Source organism: Chiloscyllium plagiosum, unplaced genomic scaffold, assembly GCF_037043375.1.
Source record: "Chiloscyllium plagiosum isolate Xiang-an unplaced genomic scaffold, Cpla_swu_hap1 HiC_scaffold_28, whole genome shotgun sequence".
Classification (NCBI taxonomy): Eukaryota; Metazoa; Chordata; class Chondrichthyes; order Orectolobiformes; family Hemiscylliidae; genus Chiloscyllium; species Chiloscyllium plagiosum.
Window position 1 is genome coordinate 3500728 of NW_028270166.1, and position 22565 is coordinate 3523292.

Genomic DNA, 22565 nt, shown 5'->3' on the forward strand with positions numbered 1-22565 from the left:
ATTACCCACTCCGCGGGAACAGGAGCCCATTACCCACTCCACGGGAACAGGAGCCCATTACACACACCGCGGGAACAGGAGCCCATTACCCACTCCGCGGGAACAGGAACCCATTACCCACTCCGCGGGAACAGGAACCCATTACCCACTCCACGGGTACAGGAACCCATTACCCACTCCAGGGGAAGAGGAACCCACTACCCACTCCGCAGGAACAGGAGCCCATTACCCACTCCACGGGAACAGGGACCCATTACCACTCCAGGGGAACAGGGACCCATTTCCCACTCCGTGGGAACAGGAACCCATTACCCTCTCCGCGGGAACAGAGACCCATTACTCACTCCGCGGGAACAGGAGCCCATTACCCACTCCAGGGTAACAGGAACCCATTACCCACTCCACAGGAACAGGAACCCATTACCCACTCCGTGGGAACAGGAACCCATTACCCACACTGCGGGACCAGGAGCCCATTACCCACTCCATGGGAAGAGGAGCCCATTACCCACTCCGTGGGAACAGGAGCCCATTACCCACTCCGCGGGAACAGGAGTCCATTACCCACTCCGCGGGAACAGGAGCCCATTACCCACTCCATGGGAAGAGGAGCCCATTACCCACTCCGCGGGAACAGGAGTCCATTACCCACTCCGCGGGAACAGGAGCCCATTACCCACTCCATGGGAAGAGAGCCAATTACCCACTCCGCGGGAACAGGAGCCCATTACCCACTCCATGGGAAGAGAGCCAATTACCCTCTCCGCGGGAACAGAGACCCATTACTCACTCCGCGGGAACAGGAGCCCATTACCCACTCCAGGGTAACAGGAACCCATTACCCACTCCACAGGAACAGGAACCCATTACCCACTCCGTGGGAACAGGAACCCATTACCCACACTGCGGGAACAGGAGCCCATTACCCACTCCATGGGAAGAGGAGCCCATTACCCACTCCGCGGGAACAGGAGTCCATTACCCACTCCGCGGGAACAGGAGCCCATTACCCACTCCATGGGAAGAGAGCCAATTACCCACTCCGCGGGAACAGGAGCCCATTACCCATTCCATGGGAAGAGAGCCAATTACCCACTCCGCGGGAACAGGAGCCCATTACCCACTCCGCGGGAACAGGAGCCCATTACCCACTCCATGGGAACAGGAACCCATTACACACTCCAGGGGAACAGGAGCCCATTACCCACTCTGCAGGAACATGGACCCATTACCCACTCCACGGGAACAGGAGCCCATTACCCACTCCACGGGAACAGGAGCCCATTACCCACTCTGCAGGAACACGGACCCATTACCCACTGCACGGGAACAGGAGCCCATTACCCACTCTGCGGGAACATGGACCCATTACCCACTCTGCGGGAACAGGAGCCCATTACCCACTCCACGGGAACAGGAGCCCATTACCCACTCCACGGGAACAGGAGCCCATTACCCACTCTGCAGGAACATGGACCCATTACCCACTGCACGGGAACAGGAGCCCATTACCCACTCTGCGGGAACATGGACCCATTACCCACTCTGCGGGAACAGGAGCCCATTACCCACTCTGCAGGAACACGGACCCATTACCCACTGCACGGGAACAGGAGCCCATTACCCACTCTGCGGGAACATGGACCCATTACCCACTCTGCGGGAACAGGAGCCCATTACCCACTCCACGGGAACAGGAGCCCATTACCCACTCCACGGGAACAGGAGCCCATTACCCACTCTGCAGGAACATGGACCCATTACCCACTGCACGGGAACAGGAGCCCATTACCCACTCTGCGGGAACATGGACCCATTACCCACTCTGCGGGAACAGGAGCCCATTACCCACTCCACGGGAACAGGAGCCCATTACCCACTCCATGGGAACAGGAATCCATTACCCACTCCGCGGGAACAGGAGCCCATTACCCACTCCATGGGAACAGGAGCCCATTACCCACTCAGCGGGAACTGGAGCCCATTACCCACTCCAGGGGAACAGGAGCCCATTACCCACTCCGCGGGAACAGGAGCCCATTACCCACTCCATGGGAACAGGAGCCCATTACCCACTCCAGGGGAACAGGAGCCCATTGCCCACTCCAGGGGAACAGGAGCCCATTACCCACTCCACGGGAACAGGAGCCCATTACCCACTCCGCGGGAACAGGAGCCCATTACCCACTCCGCGGGAACAGGAGCCCATTACCCACTCCACGGGAACAGGAGCCCATTACACACACCGCGGGAACAGGAGCCCATTACCCACTCCGCGGGAACAGGAACCCATTACCCACTCCGCGGGAACAGGAACCCATTACCCACTCCACGGGTACAGGAACCCATTACCCACTCCAGGGGAAGAGGAACCCACTACCCACTCCGCAGGAACAGGAGCCCATTACCCACTCCACGGGAACAGGGACCCATTACCACTCCAGGGGAACAGGGACCCATTTCCCACTCCGTGGGAACAGGAACCCATTACCCTCTCCGCGGGAACAGAGACCCATTACTCACTCCGCGGGAACAGGAGCCCATTACCCACTCCAGGGTAACAGGAACCCATTACCCACTCCACAGGAACAGGAACCCATTACCCACTCCGTGGGAACAGGAACCCATTACCCACACTGCGGGAACAGGAGCCCATTACCCACTCCATGGGAAGAGGAGCCCATTACCCACTCCGCGGGAACAGGAATCCATTACCCACTCCGCGGGAACAGGAGCCCATTACCCACTCTGCGGGAACAGGAGCCCATTACCCACTCAGCGGGAACTGGAGCCCATTACCCACTCCAGGGGAACAGGAGCCCATTACCCACTCCGCGGGAACAGGAGCCCATTACCCACTCCATGGGAACAGGAGCCCATTACCCACTCCAGGGGAACAGGAGCCCATTGCCCACTCCAGGGGAACAGGAGCCCATTACCCACTCCGCGGGAACAGGAGCCCATTACCCACTCCGCGGGAACAGGAGCCCATTACCCACTCCACGGGAAATGGAGCCCATTACCCACTCCGCGGGAACAGGAGCCCATTACCCACTCCGCGGGAACAGGAGCCCATTACCCACTCCGCGGGAACAGGAGCCCATTACCCACTCTGTGGGAACAGGAGCCCATTACCCACTCCACGGGAAATGGAGCCCATTACCCACTCCGCGGGAACACGAGCCCATTACCCACTCCGCGGGAACAGGAGCCCATTACCCACTCCAGGGGAACAGGAGCCCATTACCCACACCACGGGAACAGGAGCCCATTACCCACTCCGCGGGAACAAGAGCCCATTACCCACTCCGCGGGAACAGGAGCCCATTACCCACTCCACGGGAACAGGAGCCCATTACCCACTCCGCGGGAACAGGAGCCCATTACCCACTCCACGGGAACAGGAGCCCATTACCCACTCCACGGGAACAGGAGCCCATTACACACACCACGGGAACAGGAGCCCATTACCCACTCCGCGGGAACAGGAGCCCATTACCCACTCCACGGGAACAGGAGCCCATTACACACACCGCGGGAACAGGGACACATTACCCACTCCACGGGAACAGGAGCCCATTACCCACACCACGGGAACAGGAGCCCATTACCCACACCACGGGAACAGGAGCCCATTACCCACTCCGCGGGAACAGGAACCCATTACCCACTCCGCGGGAACAGGAGCCCATTACCCACTCCACGGGAACACGAGCCCATTACCCACTCCGCGGGAACAGGAGCCCATTACCCACTCCGCGGGAACAGGAACCCATTACCCACTCTGCGGGAACAGGAGCCCATTACCCACTCCAGGGGAAGAGGAACCCACTACCCACTCCGCAGGAACAGGAGCCCATTACCCACTCCACGGGAACAGGGACCCATTACCACTCCAGGGGAACAGGGACCCATTTCCACTCCGTGGGAACAGGAACCCATTACCCTCTCCGCGGGAACAGAGACCCATTACTCACTCCGCGGGAACAGGAGCCCATTATCCACTCCAGGGTAACAGGAACCCATTACCAACTCCGTGGGAACAGGAACCCATTACCCACACTGCGGGAACAGGAGCCCATTACCCACTCCATGGGAACAGGAGCCAATTACCCACTCCGCGGGAATAGGAGTCCATTACCCACTCCGCGGGAACAGGAGTCCATTACCCACTCCGCGGGAACAGGAGCCCATTACCCACTCCATGGGAAGAGAGCCAATTACCCACTCCGCGGGAACAGGAGCCCATTACCCATTCCATGGGAAGAGAGCCAATTACCCACTCCGCGGGAACAGGAGCCCATTACCCACTCCGCGGGAACAGGAGCCCATTACCCACTCCATGGGAACAGGAACCCATTACACACTCCATGGGAACAGGAGCTAATTACCCACTCCAGGGGAACATGGATCCATTACCCACTCCACGGGAACAGGAGCCCATTACCCACTCCGCAGGAACATGGACCCATTACCCACTGCACGGGAACAGGAGCCCATTACCCACTCTGCGGGAACATGGACCCATTACCCACTCTGCGGGAACAGGAGCCCATTACCCACTCCACGGGAACAGGAGCCCATTACCCACTCCATGGGAACAGGAATCCATTACCCACTCCGCGGGAACAGGAGCACATTACCCACGCTGCCGGAACAGGAGCCCATTACCCACTCTGCGGGAACTGGAGCCCATTACCCACTCCATGGGAACAGGAATCCATTACCCACTCCGCGGGAACAGGAGCCCATTACCCACTCTGCAGGAACAGGAGCCCATTACCCACTCTGCAGGAACTGGAGCCCATTACCCACTCCACGGGTACAGGAGCCCATTACCCACTCCACGGGAACAGGAGCCCATTACCCACTCCACGGGTACAGGAGCCCATTACCCACTCCACGGGTACAGGAGCCCATTAACCACTCCACGGGTACAGGAGCCCATTAACCACTCCGCGGGACCACGAGCCCATTACCCACTCCGCGGGAACAGGAGCCCATTACCCACTCCGCGGGAACAGGAGCCCATTACCCACTCCATGGGAAGAGAGCCAATTACCCACTCCGCGGGAACAGGAGCCCATTACCCATTCCATGGGAAGAGAGCCAATTACCCACTCCGCGGGAACAGGAGCCCATTACCCACTCCATGGGAACAGGAACCCATCACACACTCCATGGGAACAGGAGCTAATTACCCACTCCAGGGGAACAGGAACCCATTACCCACTCCGCGGGAACAGGGAGCCATTACCCACTCCAGGAGAACAGGTGCCCATTACCCACTCCGCGGGAACAGGAGCCCATTACCCACTCCAGGGGAACGGGAACCCATTACCCACTCCGCGGGAACAGGAACCCATTACCCACTCCGCGGGAACAGGAACCCATTACACACTGCGGGAACAGGAGCCCATTACCCACTCCGTGGGAAGAGGAACCCATTACCCACTCCGCGGGAACAGGAGTCCATTACCCACTCCGCGGGAACAGGAGCCCATTACCCACTCCATGGGAAGAGGAGCCAATTACCCACTCTGCGGGAACAGGAGCCCATTACCCACTCTGCGGGAACAGGAGCCCATTACCCACTCCATGGGAACAGGAGCCAATTACCCACTCCAGGGGAACAGGAGCCCATTACCCACTCTGCGGGAACAGCAGCCCATTACCCACTCCGCGGGAACAGGAGCCCATTACCCACTCCGCGGGAACAGGGACCCATTACCCACTCGGCGGGAACAGGGACCCATTACCCACTCCGCGGGAACAGGAGCCCATTACCCACTCTGCGGGAACAGCAGCCCATTACCCACTCCGCGGGAACAGGAGCCCATTACCCACTCCGTGGGAACAGGAGCCCATTACCCACTCCGCGGGAACAGGAGCCCATTACCCACTCCATGGGAACAGGAACCCATTACACACTCCAGGGGAACAGGAGCCCATTACCCACTCTGCAGGAACATGGACCCATTACCCACTCCACGGGAACAGGAGCCCATTACCCACTCCACGGGAACAGGAGCCCATTACCCACTCTGCAGGAACACGGACCCATTACCCACTGCACGGGAACAGGAGCCCATTACCCACTCTGCGGGAACATGGACCCATTACCCACTCTGCGGGAACAGGAGCCCATTACCCACTCCACGGGAACAGGAGCCCATTACCCACTCCACGGGAACAGGAGCCCATTACCCACTCTGCAGGAACATGGACCCATTACCCACTGCACGGGAACAGGAGCCCATTACCCACTCTGCGGGAACATGGACCCATTACCCACTCTGCGGGAACAGGAGCCCATTACCCACTCCACGGGAACAGGAGCCCATTACCCACTCCATGGGAACAGGAGCCCATTACCCACTCCGTGGGAACAGGAGCCCATTACCCACTCCGCGGGAACAGGAGCCCATTACCCACTCCATGGGAACAGGAACCCATTACACACTCCAGGGGAACAGGAGCCCATTACCCACTCTGCAGGAACATGGACCCATTACCCACTCCACGGGAACAGGAGCCCATTACCCACTCCACGGGAACAGGAGCCCATTACCCACTCTGCAGGAACACGGACCCATTACCCACTGCACGGGAACAGGAGCCCATTACCCACTCTGCGGGAACATGGACCCATTACCCACTCTGCGGGAACAGGAGCCCATTATCCACTCCACGGGAACAGGAGCCCATTACCCACTCCACGGGAACAGGAGCCCATTACCCACTCTGCAGGAACATGGACCCATTACCCACTGCACGGGAACAGGAGCCCATTACCCACTCTGCGGGAACATGGACCCATTACCCACTCTGCGGGAACAGGAGCCCATTACCCACTCCACGGGAACAGGAGCCCATTACCCACTCCATGGGAACAGGAATCCATTACCCACTCCGCGGGAACAGGAGCCCATTACCCACTCCGCGGGAACAGGGACCCATTACCCACTCCGCGGGAACAGGGACCCATTACCCACTCCGCGGGAACAGGAGCCCATTACCCACTCTGCGGGAACAGCAGCCCATTACCCACTCCGCGGGAACAGGAGCCCATTACCCACTCCGCGGGAACAGGGACCCATTACCCACTCCGCGGGAACAGGGACCCATTACCCACTCCGCGGGAACAGGAGCCCATTACCCACTCTGCGGGAACAGCAGCCCATTACCCACTCCGCGGGAACAGGAGCCCATTACCCACTCCGTGGGAACAGGAGCCCATTACCCACTCCGCGGGAACAGGAGCCCATTACCCACTCCATGGGAACAGGAACCCATTACACACTCCAGGGGAACAGGAGCCCATTACCCACTCTGCAGGAACATGGACCCATTACCCACTCCACGGGAACAGGAGCCCATTACCCACTCCACGGGAACAGGAGCCCATTACCCACTCTGCAGGAACACGGACCCATTACCCACTGCACGGGAACAGGAGCCCATTACCCACTCTGCGGGAACATGGACCCATTACCCACTCTGCGGGAACAGGAGCCCATTACCCACTCCACGGGAACAGGAGCCCATTACCCACTCCACGGGAACAGGAGCCCATTACCCACTCTGCAGGAACATGGACCCATTACCCACTGCACGGGAACAGGAGCCCATTACCCACTCTGCGGGAACATGGACCCATTACCCACTCTGCGGGAACAGGAGCCCATTACCCACTCCACGGGAACAGGAGCCCATTACCCACTCCATGGGAACAGGAATCCATTACCCACTCCGCGGGAACAGGAGCCCATTACCCACTCTGCGGGAACAGGAGCCCATTACCCACTCAGCGGGAACTGGAGCCCATTACCCACTCCAGGGGAACAGGAGCCCATTACCCACTCCGCGGGAACAGGAGCCCATTACCCACTCCATGGGAACAGGAGCCCATTACCCACTCCAGGGGAACAGGAGCCCATTGCCCACTCCAGGGGAACAGGAGCCCATTACCCACTCCACGGGAACAGGAGCCCATTACCCACTCCGCGGGAACAGGAGCCCATTACCCACTCCGCGGGAACAGGAGCCCATTACCCACTCCACGGGAACAGGAGCCCATTACACACACCGCGGGAACAGGAGCCCATTACCCACTCCGCGGGAACAGGAACCCATTACCCACTCCGCGGGAACAGGAACCCATTACCCACTCCACGGGTACAGGAACCCATTACCCACTCCAGGGGAAGAGGAACCCACTACCCACTCCGCAGGAACAGGAGCCCATTACCCACTCCACGGGAACAGGGACCCATTACCACTCCAGGGGAACAGGGACCCATTTCCCACTCCGTGGGAACAGGAACCCATTACCCTCTCCGCGGGAACAGAGACCCATTACTCACTCCGCGGGAACAGGAGCCCATTACCCACTCCAGGGTAACAGGAACCCATTACCCACTCCACAGGAACAGGAACCCGTTACCCACTCCGCGGGAACAGGAACCCATTACCCACTCCACGGGTACAGGAACCCATTACCCACTCCAGGGGAAGAGGAACCCACTACCCACTCCGCAGGAACAGGAGCCCATTACCCACTCCACGGGAACAGGGACCCATTACCACTCCAGGGGAACAGAGACCCATTACTCACTCCGCGGGAACAGGAGCCCATTACCCACTCCAGGGTAACAGGAACCCATTACCCACTCCACAGGAACAGGAACCCATTACCCACTCCGTGGGAACAGGAACCCATTACCCACACTGCGGGAACAGGAGCCCATTACCCACTCCATGGGAAGAGGAGCCCATTACCCACTCCGCGGGAACAGGAGTCCATTACCCACTCCGCGGGAACAGGAGCCCATTACCCACTCCATGGGAAGAGAGCCAATTACCCACTCCGCGGGAACAGGAGCCCATTACCCATTCCATGGGAAGAGAGCCAATTACCCACTCCGCGGGAACAGGAGCCCATTACCCACTCCGCGGGAACAGGAGCCCATTACCCACTCCATGGGAACAGGAACCCATTACACACTCCAGGGGAACAGGAGCCCATTACCCACTCTGCAGGAACATGGACCCATTACCCACTCCACGGGAACAGGAGCCCATTACCCACTCCACGGGAACAGGAGCCCATTACCCACTCTGCAGGAACACGGACCCATTACGCACTGCACGGGAACAGGAGCCCATTACCCACTCTGCGGGAACATGGACCCATTACCCACTCTGCGGGAACAGGAGCCCATTACCCACTCCACGGGAACAGGAGCCCATTACCCACTCCACGGGAACAGGAGCCCATTACCCACTCTGCAGGAACATGGACCCATTACCCACTGCACGGGAACAGGAGCCCATTACCCACTCTGCGGGAACATGGACCCATTACCCACTCTGCGGGAACAGGAGCCCATTACCCACTCCACGGGAACAGGAGCCCATTACCCACTCCATGGGAACAGGAATCCATTACCCACTCCGCGGGAACAGGAGCCCATTACCCACTCTGCGGGAACAGGAGCCCATTACCCACTCAGCGGGAACTGGAGCCCATTACCCACTCCAGGGGAACAGGAGCCCATTACCCACTCCGCGGGAACAGGAGCCCATTACCCACTCCATGGGAACAGGAGCCCATTACCCACTCCAGGGGAACAGGAGCCCATTGCCCACTCCAGGGGAACAGGAGCCCATTACCCACTCCACGGGAACAGGAGCCCATTACCCACTCCGCGGGAACAGGAGCCCATTACCCACTCCGCGGGAACAGGAGCCCATTACCCACTCCACGGGAAATGGAGCCCATTACCCACTCCGCGGGAACAGGAGCCCATTACCCACTCCGCGGGAACAGGAGCCCATTACCCACTCCGCGGGAACAGGAGCCCATTACCCACTCTGTGGGAACAGGAGCCCATTACCCACTCCACGGGAAATGGAGCCCATTACCCACTCCGCGGGAACACGAGCCCATTACCCACTCCGCGGGAACAGGAGCCCATTACCCACTCCAGGGGAACAGGAGCCCATTACCCACACCACGGGAACAGGAGCCCATTACCCACTCCGCGGGAACAAGAGCCCATTACCCACTCCGCGGGAACAGGAGCCCATTACCCACTCCACGGGAACAGGAGCCCATTACCCACTCCGCGGGAACAGGAGCCCATTACCCACTCCACGGGAACAGGAGCCCATTACTCACTCCACGGGAACAGGAGCCCATTACACACACCACGGGAACAGGAGCCCATTACCCACTCCGCGGGAACAGGAGCCCATTACCCACTCCGCGGGAACAGGAGCCCATTACCCACTCCACGGGAACAGGAGCCCATTACCCACACCGCGGGAACAGGGACACATTACCCACTCCACGGGAACAGGAGCCCATTACCCACACCACGGGAACAGGAGCCCATTACCCACACCACGGGAACAGGAACCCATTACCCACTCCGCGGGAACAGGAGCCCATTACCCACTCCACGGGAACACGAGCCCATTACCCACTCCGCGGGAACAGGAGCCCAATACCCACTCCGCGGGAACAGGAACCCATTACCCACTCTGCGGGAACAGGAGCCCATTACCCACTCCAGGGGAAGAGGAACCCACTACCCACTCCGCAGGAACAGGAGCCCATTACCCACTCCACGGGAACAGGGACCCATTACCACTCCAGGGGAACAGGGACCCATTTCCACTCCGTGGGAACAGGAACCCATTACCCTCTCCGCGGGAAGAGAGACCCATTACTCACTCCGCGGGAACAGGAGCCCATTATCCACTCCAGGGTAACAGGAACCCATTACCCACTCCGCAGGAACAGGAACCCATTACCCACTCCGTGGGAACAGGAACCCATTACCCACACTGCGGGAACAGGAGCCCATTACCCACTCCATGGGAACAGGAGCCAATTACCCACTCCGCGGGAACAGGAGTCCATTACCCACTCCGCGGGAACAGGAGTCCATTACCCACTCCGCGGGAACAGGAGCCCATTACCCACTCCATGGGAAGAGAGCCAATTACCCACTCCGCGGGAACAGGAGCCCATTACCCATTCCATGGGAAGAGAGCCAATTACCCACTCCGCGGGAACAGGAGCCCATTACCCACTCCGCGGGAACAGGAGCCCATTACCCACTCCATGGGAACAGGAACCCATTACACACTCCATGGGAACAGGAGCTAATTACCCACTCCAGGGGAACATGGATCCATTACCCACTCCACGGGAACAGGAGCCCATTACCCACTCTGCAGGAACATGGACCCATTACCCACTGCACGGGAACAGGAGCCCATTACCCACTCTGCGGGAACATGGACCCATTACCCACTCTGCGGGAACAGGAGCCCATTACCCACTCCACGGGAACAGGAGCCCATTACCCACTCCATGGGAACAGGAATCCATTACCCACTCCGCGGGAACAGGAGCACATTACCCACGCTGCGGGAACAGGAGCCCATTACCCACTCTGCGGGAACTGGAGCCCATTACCCACTCCATGGGAACAGGAATCCATTACCCACTCCGCGGGAACAGGAGCCCATTACCCACTCTGCAGGAACAGGAGCCCATTACCCACTCTGCGGGAACTGGAGCCCATTACCCACTCCACGGGTACAGGAGCCCATTACCCACTCCACGGGAACAGGAGCCCATTACCCACTCCACGGGTACAGGAGCCCATTACCCACTCCACGGGTACAGGAGCCCATTAACCACTCCACGGGTACAGGAGCCCATTAACCACTCCGCGGGAACACGAGCCCATTACCCACTCCGCGGGAACAGGAGCCCATTACCCACTCCGCGGGAACAGGAGCCCATTACCCACTCCATGGGAAGAGAGCCAATTACCCACTCCGCGGGAACAGGAGCCCATTACCCATTCCATGGGAAGAGAGCCAATTACCCACTCCGCGGGAACAGGAGCCCATTACCCACTCCATGGGAACAGGAACCCATTACACACTCCATGGGAACAGGAGCTAATTACCCACTCCAGGGGAACAGGAACCCATTACCCACTCCGCGGGAACAGGGAGCCATTACCCACTCCAGGAGAACAGGTGCCCATTACCCACTCCGCGGGAACAGGAGCCCATTACCCACTCCAGGGGAACGGGAACCCATTACCCACTCCGCGGGAACAGGAACCCATTACCCACTCCGCGGGAACAGGAACCCATTACACACTGCGGGAACAGGAGCCCATTACCCACTCCGTGGGAAGAGGAACCCATTACCCACTCCGCGGGAACAGGAGTCCATTACCCACTCCGCGGGAACAGGAGCCCATTACCCACTCCATGGGAAGAGGAGCCAATTACCCACTCTGCGGGAACAGGAGCCCATTACCCACTCTGCGGGAACAGGAGCCCATTACCCACTCCATGGGAACAGGAGCCAATTACCCACTCCAGGGGAACAGGAGCCCATTACCCACTCTGCGGGAACAGCAGCCCATTACCCACTCCGCGGGAACAGGAGCCCATTACCCACTCCGCGGGAACAGGGACCCATTACCCACTCCGCGGGAACAGGGACCCATTACCCACTCCGCGGGAACAGGAGCCCATTACCCACTCTGCGGGAACAGCAGCCCATTACCCACTCCGCGGGAACAGGAGCCCATTACCCACTCCGTGGGAACAGGAGCCCATTCCCCTCTCCGCGGGAACAGGAGCCCATTACCCATTCCGCGGGAACAGTAGCCCATCACCCAGCCATCAGAACAGGAGTCCATTACCCACTCCGCAGGAACAGGAACCCATTACCCACTCCGTGGGAACAGGGACCCATTACCCACTCCGCGGGAACAGGAGTCCATTACCCACTCCGCAGGAACAGGAACCCATTACCCACTCCGTGGGAACAGGGACCCATTACCCACTCCACGGGAACAGGAGCCCATTACCCACTCCATGGGAACAGGAACCCATTACCCACTCCGCGGGAACAGGAGCCCATTACCCACTCCAGGGGAACAGGAGCCCATTACCCACTCCGCGGGAACAGGAACCCATTACCCACTCCGCGGGAACAGGAGTCCATTACCCACTCTACGGGAACAGGAACCCATTACCCACTCTGCGGGAACAGGGACACATTACCCACTCCGTGGGAAGAGGAACCCATTACCCACTCCGTGGGAACAGGAGCCCATTACCCACTCTGCGGGAACAGGGACACATTACCCACTCCGTGGGAAGAGGAACCCATTACCCACGCCGTGGGAACAGGAGCCCATTACCCACTCCGCAGGAACAGGAACCCATTACCCACTCCGCGGGAACAGGAACCCATTACCCACTCCACGGGAACAGGAGCCCATTACCCACTCCAGGGGAACAGGAGCCCATTACCCATTCTGCAGGAACAGGAGTCCATTACCCACTCCGCGGGAACAGGAACCCATTACCCACTCTGCAGGAACAGGAGTCCATTACCCACTCTGCGGGAACAGGAGTCCCATTACCCACTCTGCGGGAACAGGAGTCCATTACCCACTCCGCGGGAACAGGAGCCTTTACCCACTCCATGGGAAGAGGAGCCAATTACCCACTTTAAGGGAACAGGAGCCCATTACCCACTCCATGGGAAGAGAGCCAATTACCCACTCCGCGGGAACAGGAGCCCATTACACTCCGCGGTAACAGGAGCCCATTACCCACTCCGCGGGAACAGGAGTCCATTACCCACTCTGCAGGAACAGGAGTCCATTACCCACTCCGCGGGAACAGGAGCCCATTACCCACTCCATGGGAAGAGAGCCAATTACCCACTCCGCGGGAACAGGAGCCCATTACCCACTCCGCGGGAACAGGAGCCCATTACCCACTCCGCGGTAACAGGAGCCCATTACCCACTCCGTGGGAACAGGAGCCCATTACCCACTCCGCGGGAACAGGAGCCCATTACCCACTCCATGGGAAGAGAGCCAATTACCCACTCCGCGGGAACAGGAGCCCATTACCCACTCCGCGGGAACAGGAGCCCATTACCCACTCCGCGGGAACAGGAGCCCATTACCCACTCCGTGGGAACAGGAGCCCATTACCCACTCCAGGGGAACAGGAGCCCATTACCCACTCTGCAGGAACAGGAGTCCATTACCCACTCCGCGGGAACAGGAACCCATTACCCACTCTGCAGGAACAGGAGTCCATTACCCACTCTGCGGGAACAGGAGTCCCATTACCAACTCTGCGGGAACAGGAGTCCATTACCCACTCCGCGGGAACAGGAGCCTTTACCCACTCCATGGGAAGAGGAGCCAATTACCCACTTTAAGGGAACAGGAGCCCATTACCCACTCCATGGGAAGAGAGCCAATTACCCACTCCGCGGGAACAGGAGCCCATTACACTCCGTGGTAACAGGAGCCCATTACCCACTCCGCGGGAACAGGAGTCCATTACCCACTCTGCAGGAACAGGAGTCCATTACCCACTCCGCGGGAACAGGAGCCCATTACCCACTCCATGGGAAGAGAGCCAATTACCCACTCCAGGGGAACAGGAGCCCATTACCCACTCCGCGGGAACAGGAGCCCATTACCCACTCAGCGGTAACAGGAGCCCATTACCCACTCCGTGGGAACAGGAGCCCATTACCCACTCCGCGGGAACAGGAGCCCATTACCCACTCCATGGGAAGAGAGCCAATTACCCACTCCGCGGGAACAGGAGCCCATTACCCACTCCGCGGGAACAGGAGCCCATTACCCACTCCGCGGGAACAGGAGCCCATTACCCACTCCGCGGGAACAGGAGCCCATTACCCACTCCGCGGGAACAGGAGCCCATTACCCACTCCGCGGGAACAGGATCCCATTACCCACTCTGTGGGAACAGGAGCCCATTACCCACTCCATGGGAACAGGAGTCCATTACCCACTCCACGGGAACAGGAGCCCATTACCCACTCCATAGGAGCAGGAACCCATTACCCACTTCAGGGGAACAGGAGCCCATTACCCACTCCACGGGAACAGGAGCCCATTACCCACTCCATAGGAGCAGGAACCCATTACCCACTTCAGGGGAACAGGAACCCATTACCCACTTCAGGGGAACAGGAGCCCATTACCCACTCCATGGGAACAGGAGTCCATTACCCACTCCACGGGAACAGGAGCCCATTACCCACTCCGCGGGAACAGGAGCCCATTACCCACTCCGCGGGAACTGGAGCCCATTACCCACTCCATGGGAAGAGAGCCAATTACCCACTCCGCGGGAACAGGAGCCCATTACCCACTCCGCGGGAACAGGAGCCCATTACCCACTCCGCGGGAACTGGAGCCCATTACCCACTCTGCGGGAACAGGAGCCCATTACCCACTCCGCGGGAACTGGAGCCCATTACCCACTCCATGGGAAGAGAGCCAATTACCCACTCCGCGGGAACAGGAGCCCATTACCCACTCCGCGGGAACAGGAGCCCATTACCCACTCCATGGGAACAGGAGCCCATTACCCACTCCACGGGAACAGGAGCCCATTACCCACTCCATAGGAGCAGGAACCCATTACCCACTTCAGGGGAACAGGAGCCCATTACCCACTCCGCGGGAACAGGAGCCCATTACCCACTCCACGGGAACAGGAGCCCATTACCCACTCCACGGGAACAGGAGCCCATTACCCACTCCGTGGGAACAGGAGCCCATTACCCACTCCGCGGGAACTGGAGCCCATTATCCACTCCATAGGAGCAGGAACCCATTACCCACTCCACGGGAACAGGAGCCCATTACCCACTCCATAGGAGCAGGAACCCATTACCCACTCCACGGGAACAGGAGCCCATTACCCACTCCACGGGAACAGGAGCCCATTACCCACTCCATAGGAACTGGAACCCATTACCCACTTCAGGGGAACAAGAGCCCATTACCCACTCCGCGGGAACAGGAGCCCATTACCCACTCCGCGGGAACAGGAGCCCATTACCCACTCCGCGGTAACAGGAGCCCATTACCCACTCCGTGGGAACAGGAGCCCATTACCCACTCCGCGGGAACAGGAGCCCATTACCCACTCCATGGGAAGAGAGCCAATTACCCACTCCGCGGGAACAGGAGCCCATTACCCACTCCGCGGGAACAGGAGCCCATTACCCACTCCGCGGGAACAGGAGCCCATTACCCACTCCGCGGGAACAGGAGCCCATTACCCACTCCAGGGGAACAGGAGCCCATTACCCACTCTGCAGGAACAGGAGTCCATTACCCACTCCGCGGGAACAGGAACCCATTACCCACTCTGCAGGAACAGGAGTCCATTACCCACTCTGCGGGAACAGGAGTCCCATTACCCACTCTGCGGGAACAGGAGTGCATTACCCACTCCGCGGGAACAGGAGCCTTTACCCACTCCATGGGAAGAGGAGCCAATTACCCACTTTAAGGGAACAGGAGCCCATTACCCACTCCATGGGAAGAGAGCCAATTACCCACTCCGCGGGAACAGGAGCCCATTACACTCCGTGGTAACAGGAGCCCATTACCCACTCCGCGGGAACAGGAGTCCATTACCCACTCTGCAGGAACAGGAGTCCATTACCCACTCCGCGGGAACAGGAGCCCATTACCCACTCCATGGGAAGAGAGCCAATTACCCACTCCGCGGGAACAGGAGCCCATTACCCACTCCGCGGGAACAGGAGCCCATTACCCACTCCGCGGTAACAGGAGCCCATTACCCACTCCGTGGGAACAGGAGCCCATTACCCACTCCGCGGGAACAGGAGCCCATTACCCACTCCATGGGAAGAGAGCCAATTACCCACTCCGCGGGAACAGGAGCCCATTACCCACTCCGCGGGAACAGGAGCCCATTACCCACTCCGCGGGAACAGGAGCCCATTACCCACTCCGCGGGAACAGGAGCCCATTACCCACTCCGCGGGAACAGGAGCCCATTACCCACTCCGCGGGAACAGGAGCCCATTACCCACTCCGCGGGAACAGGATCCCATTACCCACTCTGTGGGAACAGGAGCCCATTACCCACTCCATGGGAACAGGAGTCCATTACCCACTCCACGGGAACAGGAGCCCATTACCCACTCCATAGGAGCAGGAACCCATTACCCACTTCAGGGGAACAGGAGCCCATTACCCACTCCACGGGAACAGGAGCCCATTACCCACTCCATAGGAGCAGGAACCCATTACCCACTTCAGGGGAACAGGAACCCATTACCCACTTCAGGGGAACAGGAGCCCATTACCCACTCCATGGGAACAGGAGTCCATTACCCACTCCACGGGAACAGGAGCCCATTACCCACCCCGCGGGAACAGGAGCCCATTACCCACTCCGCGGGAACTGGAGCCCATTACCCACTCCATGGGAAGAGAGCCAATTACCCACTCCGTGGGAACAGGAGCCCATTACCCACTCCGCGGGAACTGGAGCCCATTATCCACTCCATAGGAGCAGGAACCCATTACCCACTCCACGGGAACAGGAGCCCATTACCCACTCCACGGGAACAGGAGCCCATTACCCACTCCATAGGAACTGGAACCCATTACCCACTTCAGGGGAACAAGAGCCCATTACCCACTCCGCGGGAACAGGAGCCCATTACCCACTCCATAGGAGCAGGAACCCATTACCCACTCCACGGGAACAGGAGCCCATTACCCACTCCACGGGAACAGGAGCCCATTACCCACTCCATAGGAACAGGAACCCATTACCCACTTCAGGGGAACAAGAGCCCATTACCCACTCCGCGGGAACTGGAGCCCATTACCCACTCCGCGGGAACAGGGATCTATTACCCACTCCGCGGGAACAGGAACCCATTACCCACTTCAGGTGAACAGGAACCCATTACCCACTCCGCGGGAACAGGAGCCCATTACCCACTCCGCGGGAACAGGAACCCATTACCCACTTCAGGGGAACAGGAGCCCATTAGCCACTCCGCGGGAACAGGAGCCCATTGCCCACTCCACGGGAACAGGAGCCCATTACCCACTCCATAGGAACAGGGACCCATTACCCACTCCGCGGGAACAGGAGCCCATTACCCACTCCATAGGAACAGGAACCCATTAGCCACTCCGCGGGAACAGGAGCCCATTACCCACTCCATAGGAACAGGAGCCCATTACCCACTCCGCGGGAACAGGAGCCCATTACCCACTCCATAGGAACAGGAGCCCATTACCCACTCCGCGGGAACAGGAGCCCATTACCCACTCCATAGGAACCGGAACCCATTACCCACTCCATAGGAAGAGGAACCCATTACCCACTTCAGGGGAACAGGAACCCATTACCCACTTCAGGGGAACAGGAGCCCATTACCCACTCCGCGGGAACAGGGATTGAGAATCCAGCTCCATGGAATTGCTCACAGCTTTCCGACTATAAACTCCAATATCCAATTTGCTAGGGTTTAATGTAACAGTGCACAACATCAAGCAACCTCATCACTCACTCAGCATCGAACCCAATCCTGTGTCTGGGAGCAGGAGCATGTTCACCTGGAGTCTGAAGGTTAATCCAGCATCATTTTACCCATTCCACTTTCAATCATCAACACTGAACGTGAATATCTCCTGACCAATCAGACATCATCATGGAAAATCTTGTGACACAGAGAGAGTTTGGGGAAGTTGGGACTGTTCTCCTTGGAGCAGAGCAGGTTAAAAGAAAATTGAATGGAACTGTTTAAAATCACACGGGGTTTTGGTGGGTGTTAAAAAGGAGAAACTGTTTCCAGTGACCAGAGGGACACAGATTAATGTTGACTGAGGCGATAAATGAGAGGATTTTTGAATGCAGTGAGCCATTGTGATCTGGAATGTTCCATTTCAAAGGTGCAACAGAAGTAGATTTCAGAGTAGCATTTGAAACCCTGAGTACTGAAATGAGGCAGTGTTGAAGGCTATTCCAATTCTTCCCGCTCCACCTGCTCTCTCCCCACAGCTCTGCAAACCTCCTCTCCTTCAGATACTTTCCAACTTATCAACTCGAAATGAAAAATGCAGAAAATGGTGTAAGAGCTGGGACTGACCAGATAAATCTTACCTGCTTTGTCCCAAAGCTTCTCCACGTCTCTCCTGAAATCAATACCTCATACAGGGGGCAGTGACAGAGAACAGTCCCACCTCCCCCCGGTTAGTGAACACAAAACATGTTGCAAATCACAGCGGGTCAGGCAGCATCCATGGAGGGAGGGGAAGCTAACAGCTCTTAACACCATCAGGGCTGGTGATGGCTTGTGCCTTGGCAGGATGGTCAAGGGCTGAGAACAGCCTCATGACTAACGTTATTATCCACCTGACGGACAGCAGCTCATCCAGGGAATGGGGACAGGAACTCTGCTTCCATCCCAGTGCTGCCCAATCCTGGGGGTGGAGGCCCAGGAAGTCACTTACGTGCGTGTGTGGGTGAGGGGAGAATGGAAAAGCAAAACAGCTGAGGATGGAACCTGGAGACATTCTTGGGGAATCCTTAAAGCTGCAGACCACCCCCACTCCACATGGAAACCCTGCAGATCCCAGATGTAAAGAGGGCTCCATTAAAAAGGCCCAAGTAGCCCAGAGAGAGGGAGGGAGAGGGATTAAGAGGGGAACAGTCCCCTTTACCATCTGGAATGGCATTTCCTTTGTTCGAGGAGCTAGTCTCCTGGAAAACATCAAACACTTCAGACCGAAACTATGCAGACAATACAAAGAGACAGCCCCTACCACCACCAAGAGTGCAGGAAGCCGGGGGGTTCGCCCAGACTGATGTTTTTTTCCCAACGAATCTGAAAATCAGGAGAGGGAGAGGGATCAGGTTGGCGGAGGGAAAGGAGGTACAGACAAGCCAAACAAATGTCAACGTTTGGGAACTTCAAAAGCAAGAGAGAGAGGAGAAATTCTTACCTCAGACAAAAATGTCTGCGCGGATTTCTGAGCCCCCACATGCAGCAGGTATTCGTAAACATAGAGCGCTAGCCTGCAGAGATCACAGACAGAGACTGACTCAACACGGCCCAACACGCTCAAAGTTTCCCTCCTGCACAATTACACTTTTATTAATCTGACAATGATTGGTCCAGCTGTTGCAGCGAGGCCACAACACACACATGAAATATCTTGTACAGGAACAAAACATTGTCCGGAGCTCCTCTCCCCCTTTCCCAGGGACAGAAAACCGGGGACATTCTCACTAAATTCAATCGAAGGATTTTACTTATTCGTTGTTAAAATTTAAACTTGTAAAACTACAGGAAGGAAATCACTTTTTGAAAACACACCCTTTTGTCACTAAGTATTTTAATGTTATTTTGTTTTAAAAAAAAGAAAAAAATTAAGAAAACTTTACAGGAAAATCTCTCTGTCCGTTCCGTTAAAGCCTCTCACTGTCCCCAGCCCCGGGAGCAAATCCAGCGCCCGTTCCCGCACACTGGGGGCTTGGTCTGAATTCTTGCAAAAGCCAGAAATGTTCCTTATCCTTTCTCAGCGCCACCCCGTTGTCCTTCTGTCTCGCTGCCACTTACTTTTCCCTTGCCTGAGCGTCCGAGGGGATGGTACATCCTTTGCCCTTGTTGTACATAGCCGCTGTGTGCCTCCTCCAGCTGAAACACACACCTGTCAAAGGCAACAACCACTCGCCATCTCCATAGCTACATCTGAGCAAAGCTCCCAGACCATTGGGCACCAAGCAGCTACATTTACCGAGGGGGAACTTGAAACCGAACGAGCTCCACTGCCAGTATACCCCCAACCCCAGGCGTGTGTATATGGTGTTATTGTAGCTTTAATGGATTACAGGCTCCCTCTACCGGGAGAAACACACAGTGCTTTTGTTTTGAAAGCGAGCCCTGCATTTCGATAGCGCCTCAGTACGTCCCGTTCTTTCCACACTGGAACCAGGGACTGTCCTTCCAGAATAAAGGGGACCCACGTTGAAATCGGAGCTGGGAAAGAGTGTGCGTTGACATGGAATCAACACAAAAACGCATGAAGTTCTGAAGCCACCCAGCCCTCAGTATTCCGGCGTGGTTTCTTCACAAAGTGTCACACTGCCCTCGAAACGTTAGCTCTCTCTCTCTCTCCCTCTCGGCAGATGTTGTTAGACCTACTGAATTCCTCCAGCACGTTCTGTTTTTAATTCAGATTCCCAGCCTCCCCCGGATTTTGTTTTCATCTGAATGTCTGGGAGTCTCTCCCCGGGGAGGTTAGGTCACTGGGACTGTGTAAAACCGGAGTTTGAAATATCACCGATTGGGGGCGAGGGGGGTGGGGGGGGGGCAAAAAATAAGTTGAAGCCTGGAACAGGTCAGACGCGAACGTACCGAATGGCGGTGAAAGTGAGGACTGCAGATGCTGGAGATTAGAGTCGAACAGGAGAATTGATTCGGGACTCCTGTCTGAATCCTCGCTTTGTCCTGCTCCTCGGATGCTGCCTGACCGGCTGTGCTTTTCCAGCACCACACTCTCTACAGAATGGCGGGTCAGGCTCGATAGACCGAATGGCCTCCTCCAGTTCTTATTCCTGACTGTCACGTGTCCCATGATGTGGGGGAGCCGGTGTTGGACTGGGGTGGTCAAAGTCAGAGGTCACACAACACCAGGTTACAGACGAACAGGTTTAATTGAAATCCCAAGCTTTGGGGGCGCTGCTCCTTCATCAGGTGCAGTGAGAGGGAAGGGCACACAGACAGGAACCCACTCAAGCCGCCATCTAAATTCTGTGTCTGTGTGACCTTCCCTCTCACTGCACCTGACGAAGGGGTAGCGCCCCGAAAGCTTGGGATTTCAATTAAACCTGTTGGACTGTAACCAGGTGTCCAGTGACTTCTGACACATGTCCCACTGGGGTGTTGTTTGAAATGTAGCCATTCCTGTAGGAAACACAGCAGCGAGACTTTAGCATGGCGGCCCCACACGGCCAATACAATCAGTAATGTTCATCTGTTAGCTGCATAATGTCGATTCCAGAATAAGGGATGATCTCGGTATTAGGCAGAACTGTGAGACTTTTACATTAAAAAGTGGCAGTGGGACTATTCGTACCTGCCGGAGAGGGGTAACTATTCCCACATCCCGTGGTAAAGGCAACACTTTCTGACAGAGCAGAACATTTTCTGCACTCACATCTCTGCACTGGGAGGGTCAGCCTGGGTAATGCATCCGGAGTCCTGGTGTAAGATTTAAACACACAGTCTCCCAAAATGTCCCCCACTCACCCACAGCCCTCAGGTGGAGATACCCCCCATCCCCACCCATCGGAAAAGGATCATCTACCCGCGCGGCCCAGTTACAGGAAAGTGAGGGGGCTCTGAAATCTCAAACACCACATCCCCTTCCACCCCCACCCCCACCCCCAAACCCGTTGCCAGATCAGGAGACAGTTTAGACAAATGCGAGGTGCTGCATCTTGGAAAGGCAAAGCAGGGCAGGACTTAATGGTAAGGCCCTGGAAGTGTTGCTGAACAAAGAGACCTTGGACTGCAGGTTCATAGGATAGGATAGTGAGGAAGATGTTTCAGAGTATTGGTCAGAGTATTGGGTACGTGGTCGTATGGACTGTACAGGACATTGGTTAAG

The 22565-nt window shown here is 57.5% G+C and overlaps 1 protein-coding gene across 10 annotated transcripts in view; it reads right to left on the reverse strand.

The window, feature by feature from the left end:
- ssbp4 (single stranded DNA binding protein 4) overlaps window positions 1-20740 on the reverse strand; it is a 191114-nt gene extending 170374 nt beyond the window's left edge. For 8 of the 10 annotated variants that reach the window (XM_087975886.1, XM_087975885.1, XM_087975882.1 and 5 more), the window contains exons 1-3: window positions 20513-20740; window positions 19896-19968; window positions 19716-19777 (exon numbers count right to left, since the gene is read on the reverse strand). In XM_087975886.1, the coding sequence (XP_087832012.1) occupies window positions 19716-19777; window positions 19896-19968; window positions 20513-20568 (191 nt within the window). In that variant the 5' untranslated portion in view covers window positions 20569-20740. The remainder of the gene's footprint in view (window positions 1-19715; window positions 19778-19895; window positions 19969-20512) is intronic. The other 2 variants (XM_087975887.1, XM_087975884.1) reach the window with 1 other exon arrangement.
- Between the last annotated feature and the right edge of the window lie 1825 nt (window positions 20741-22565).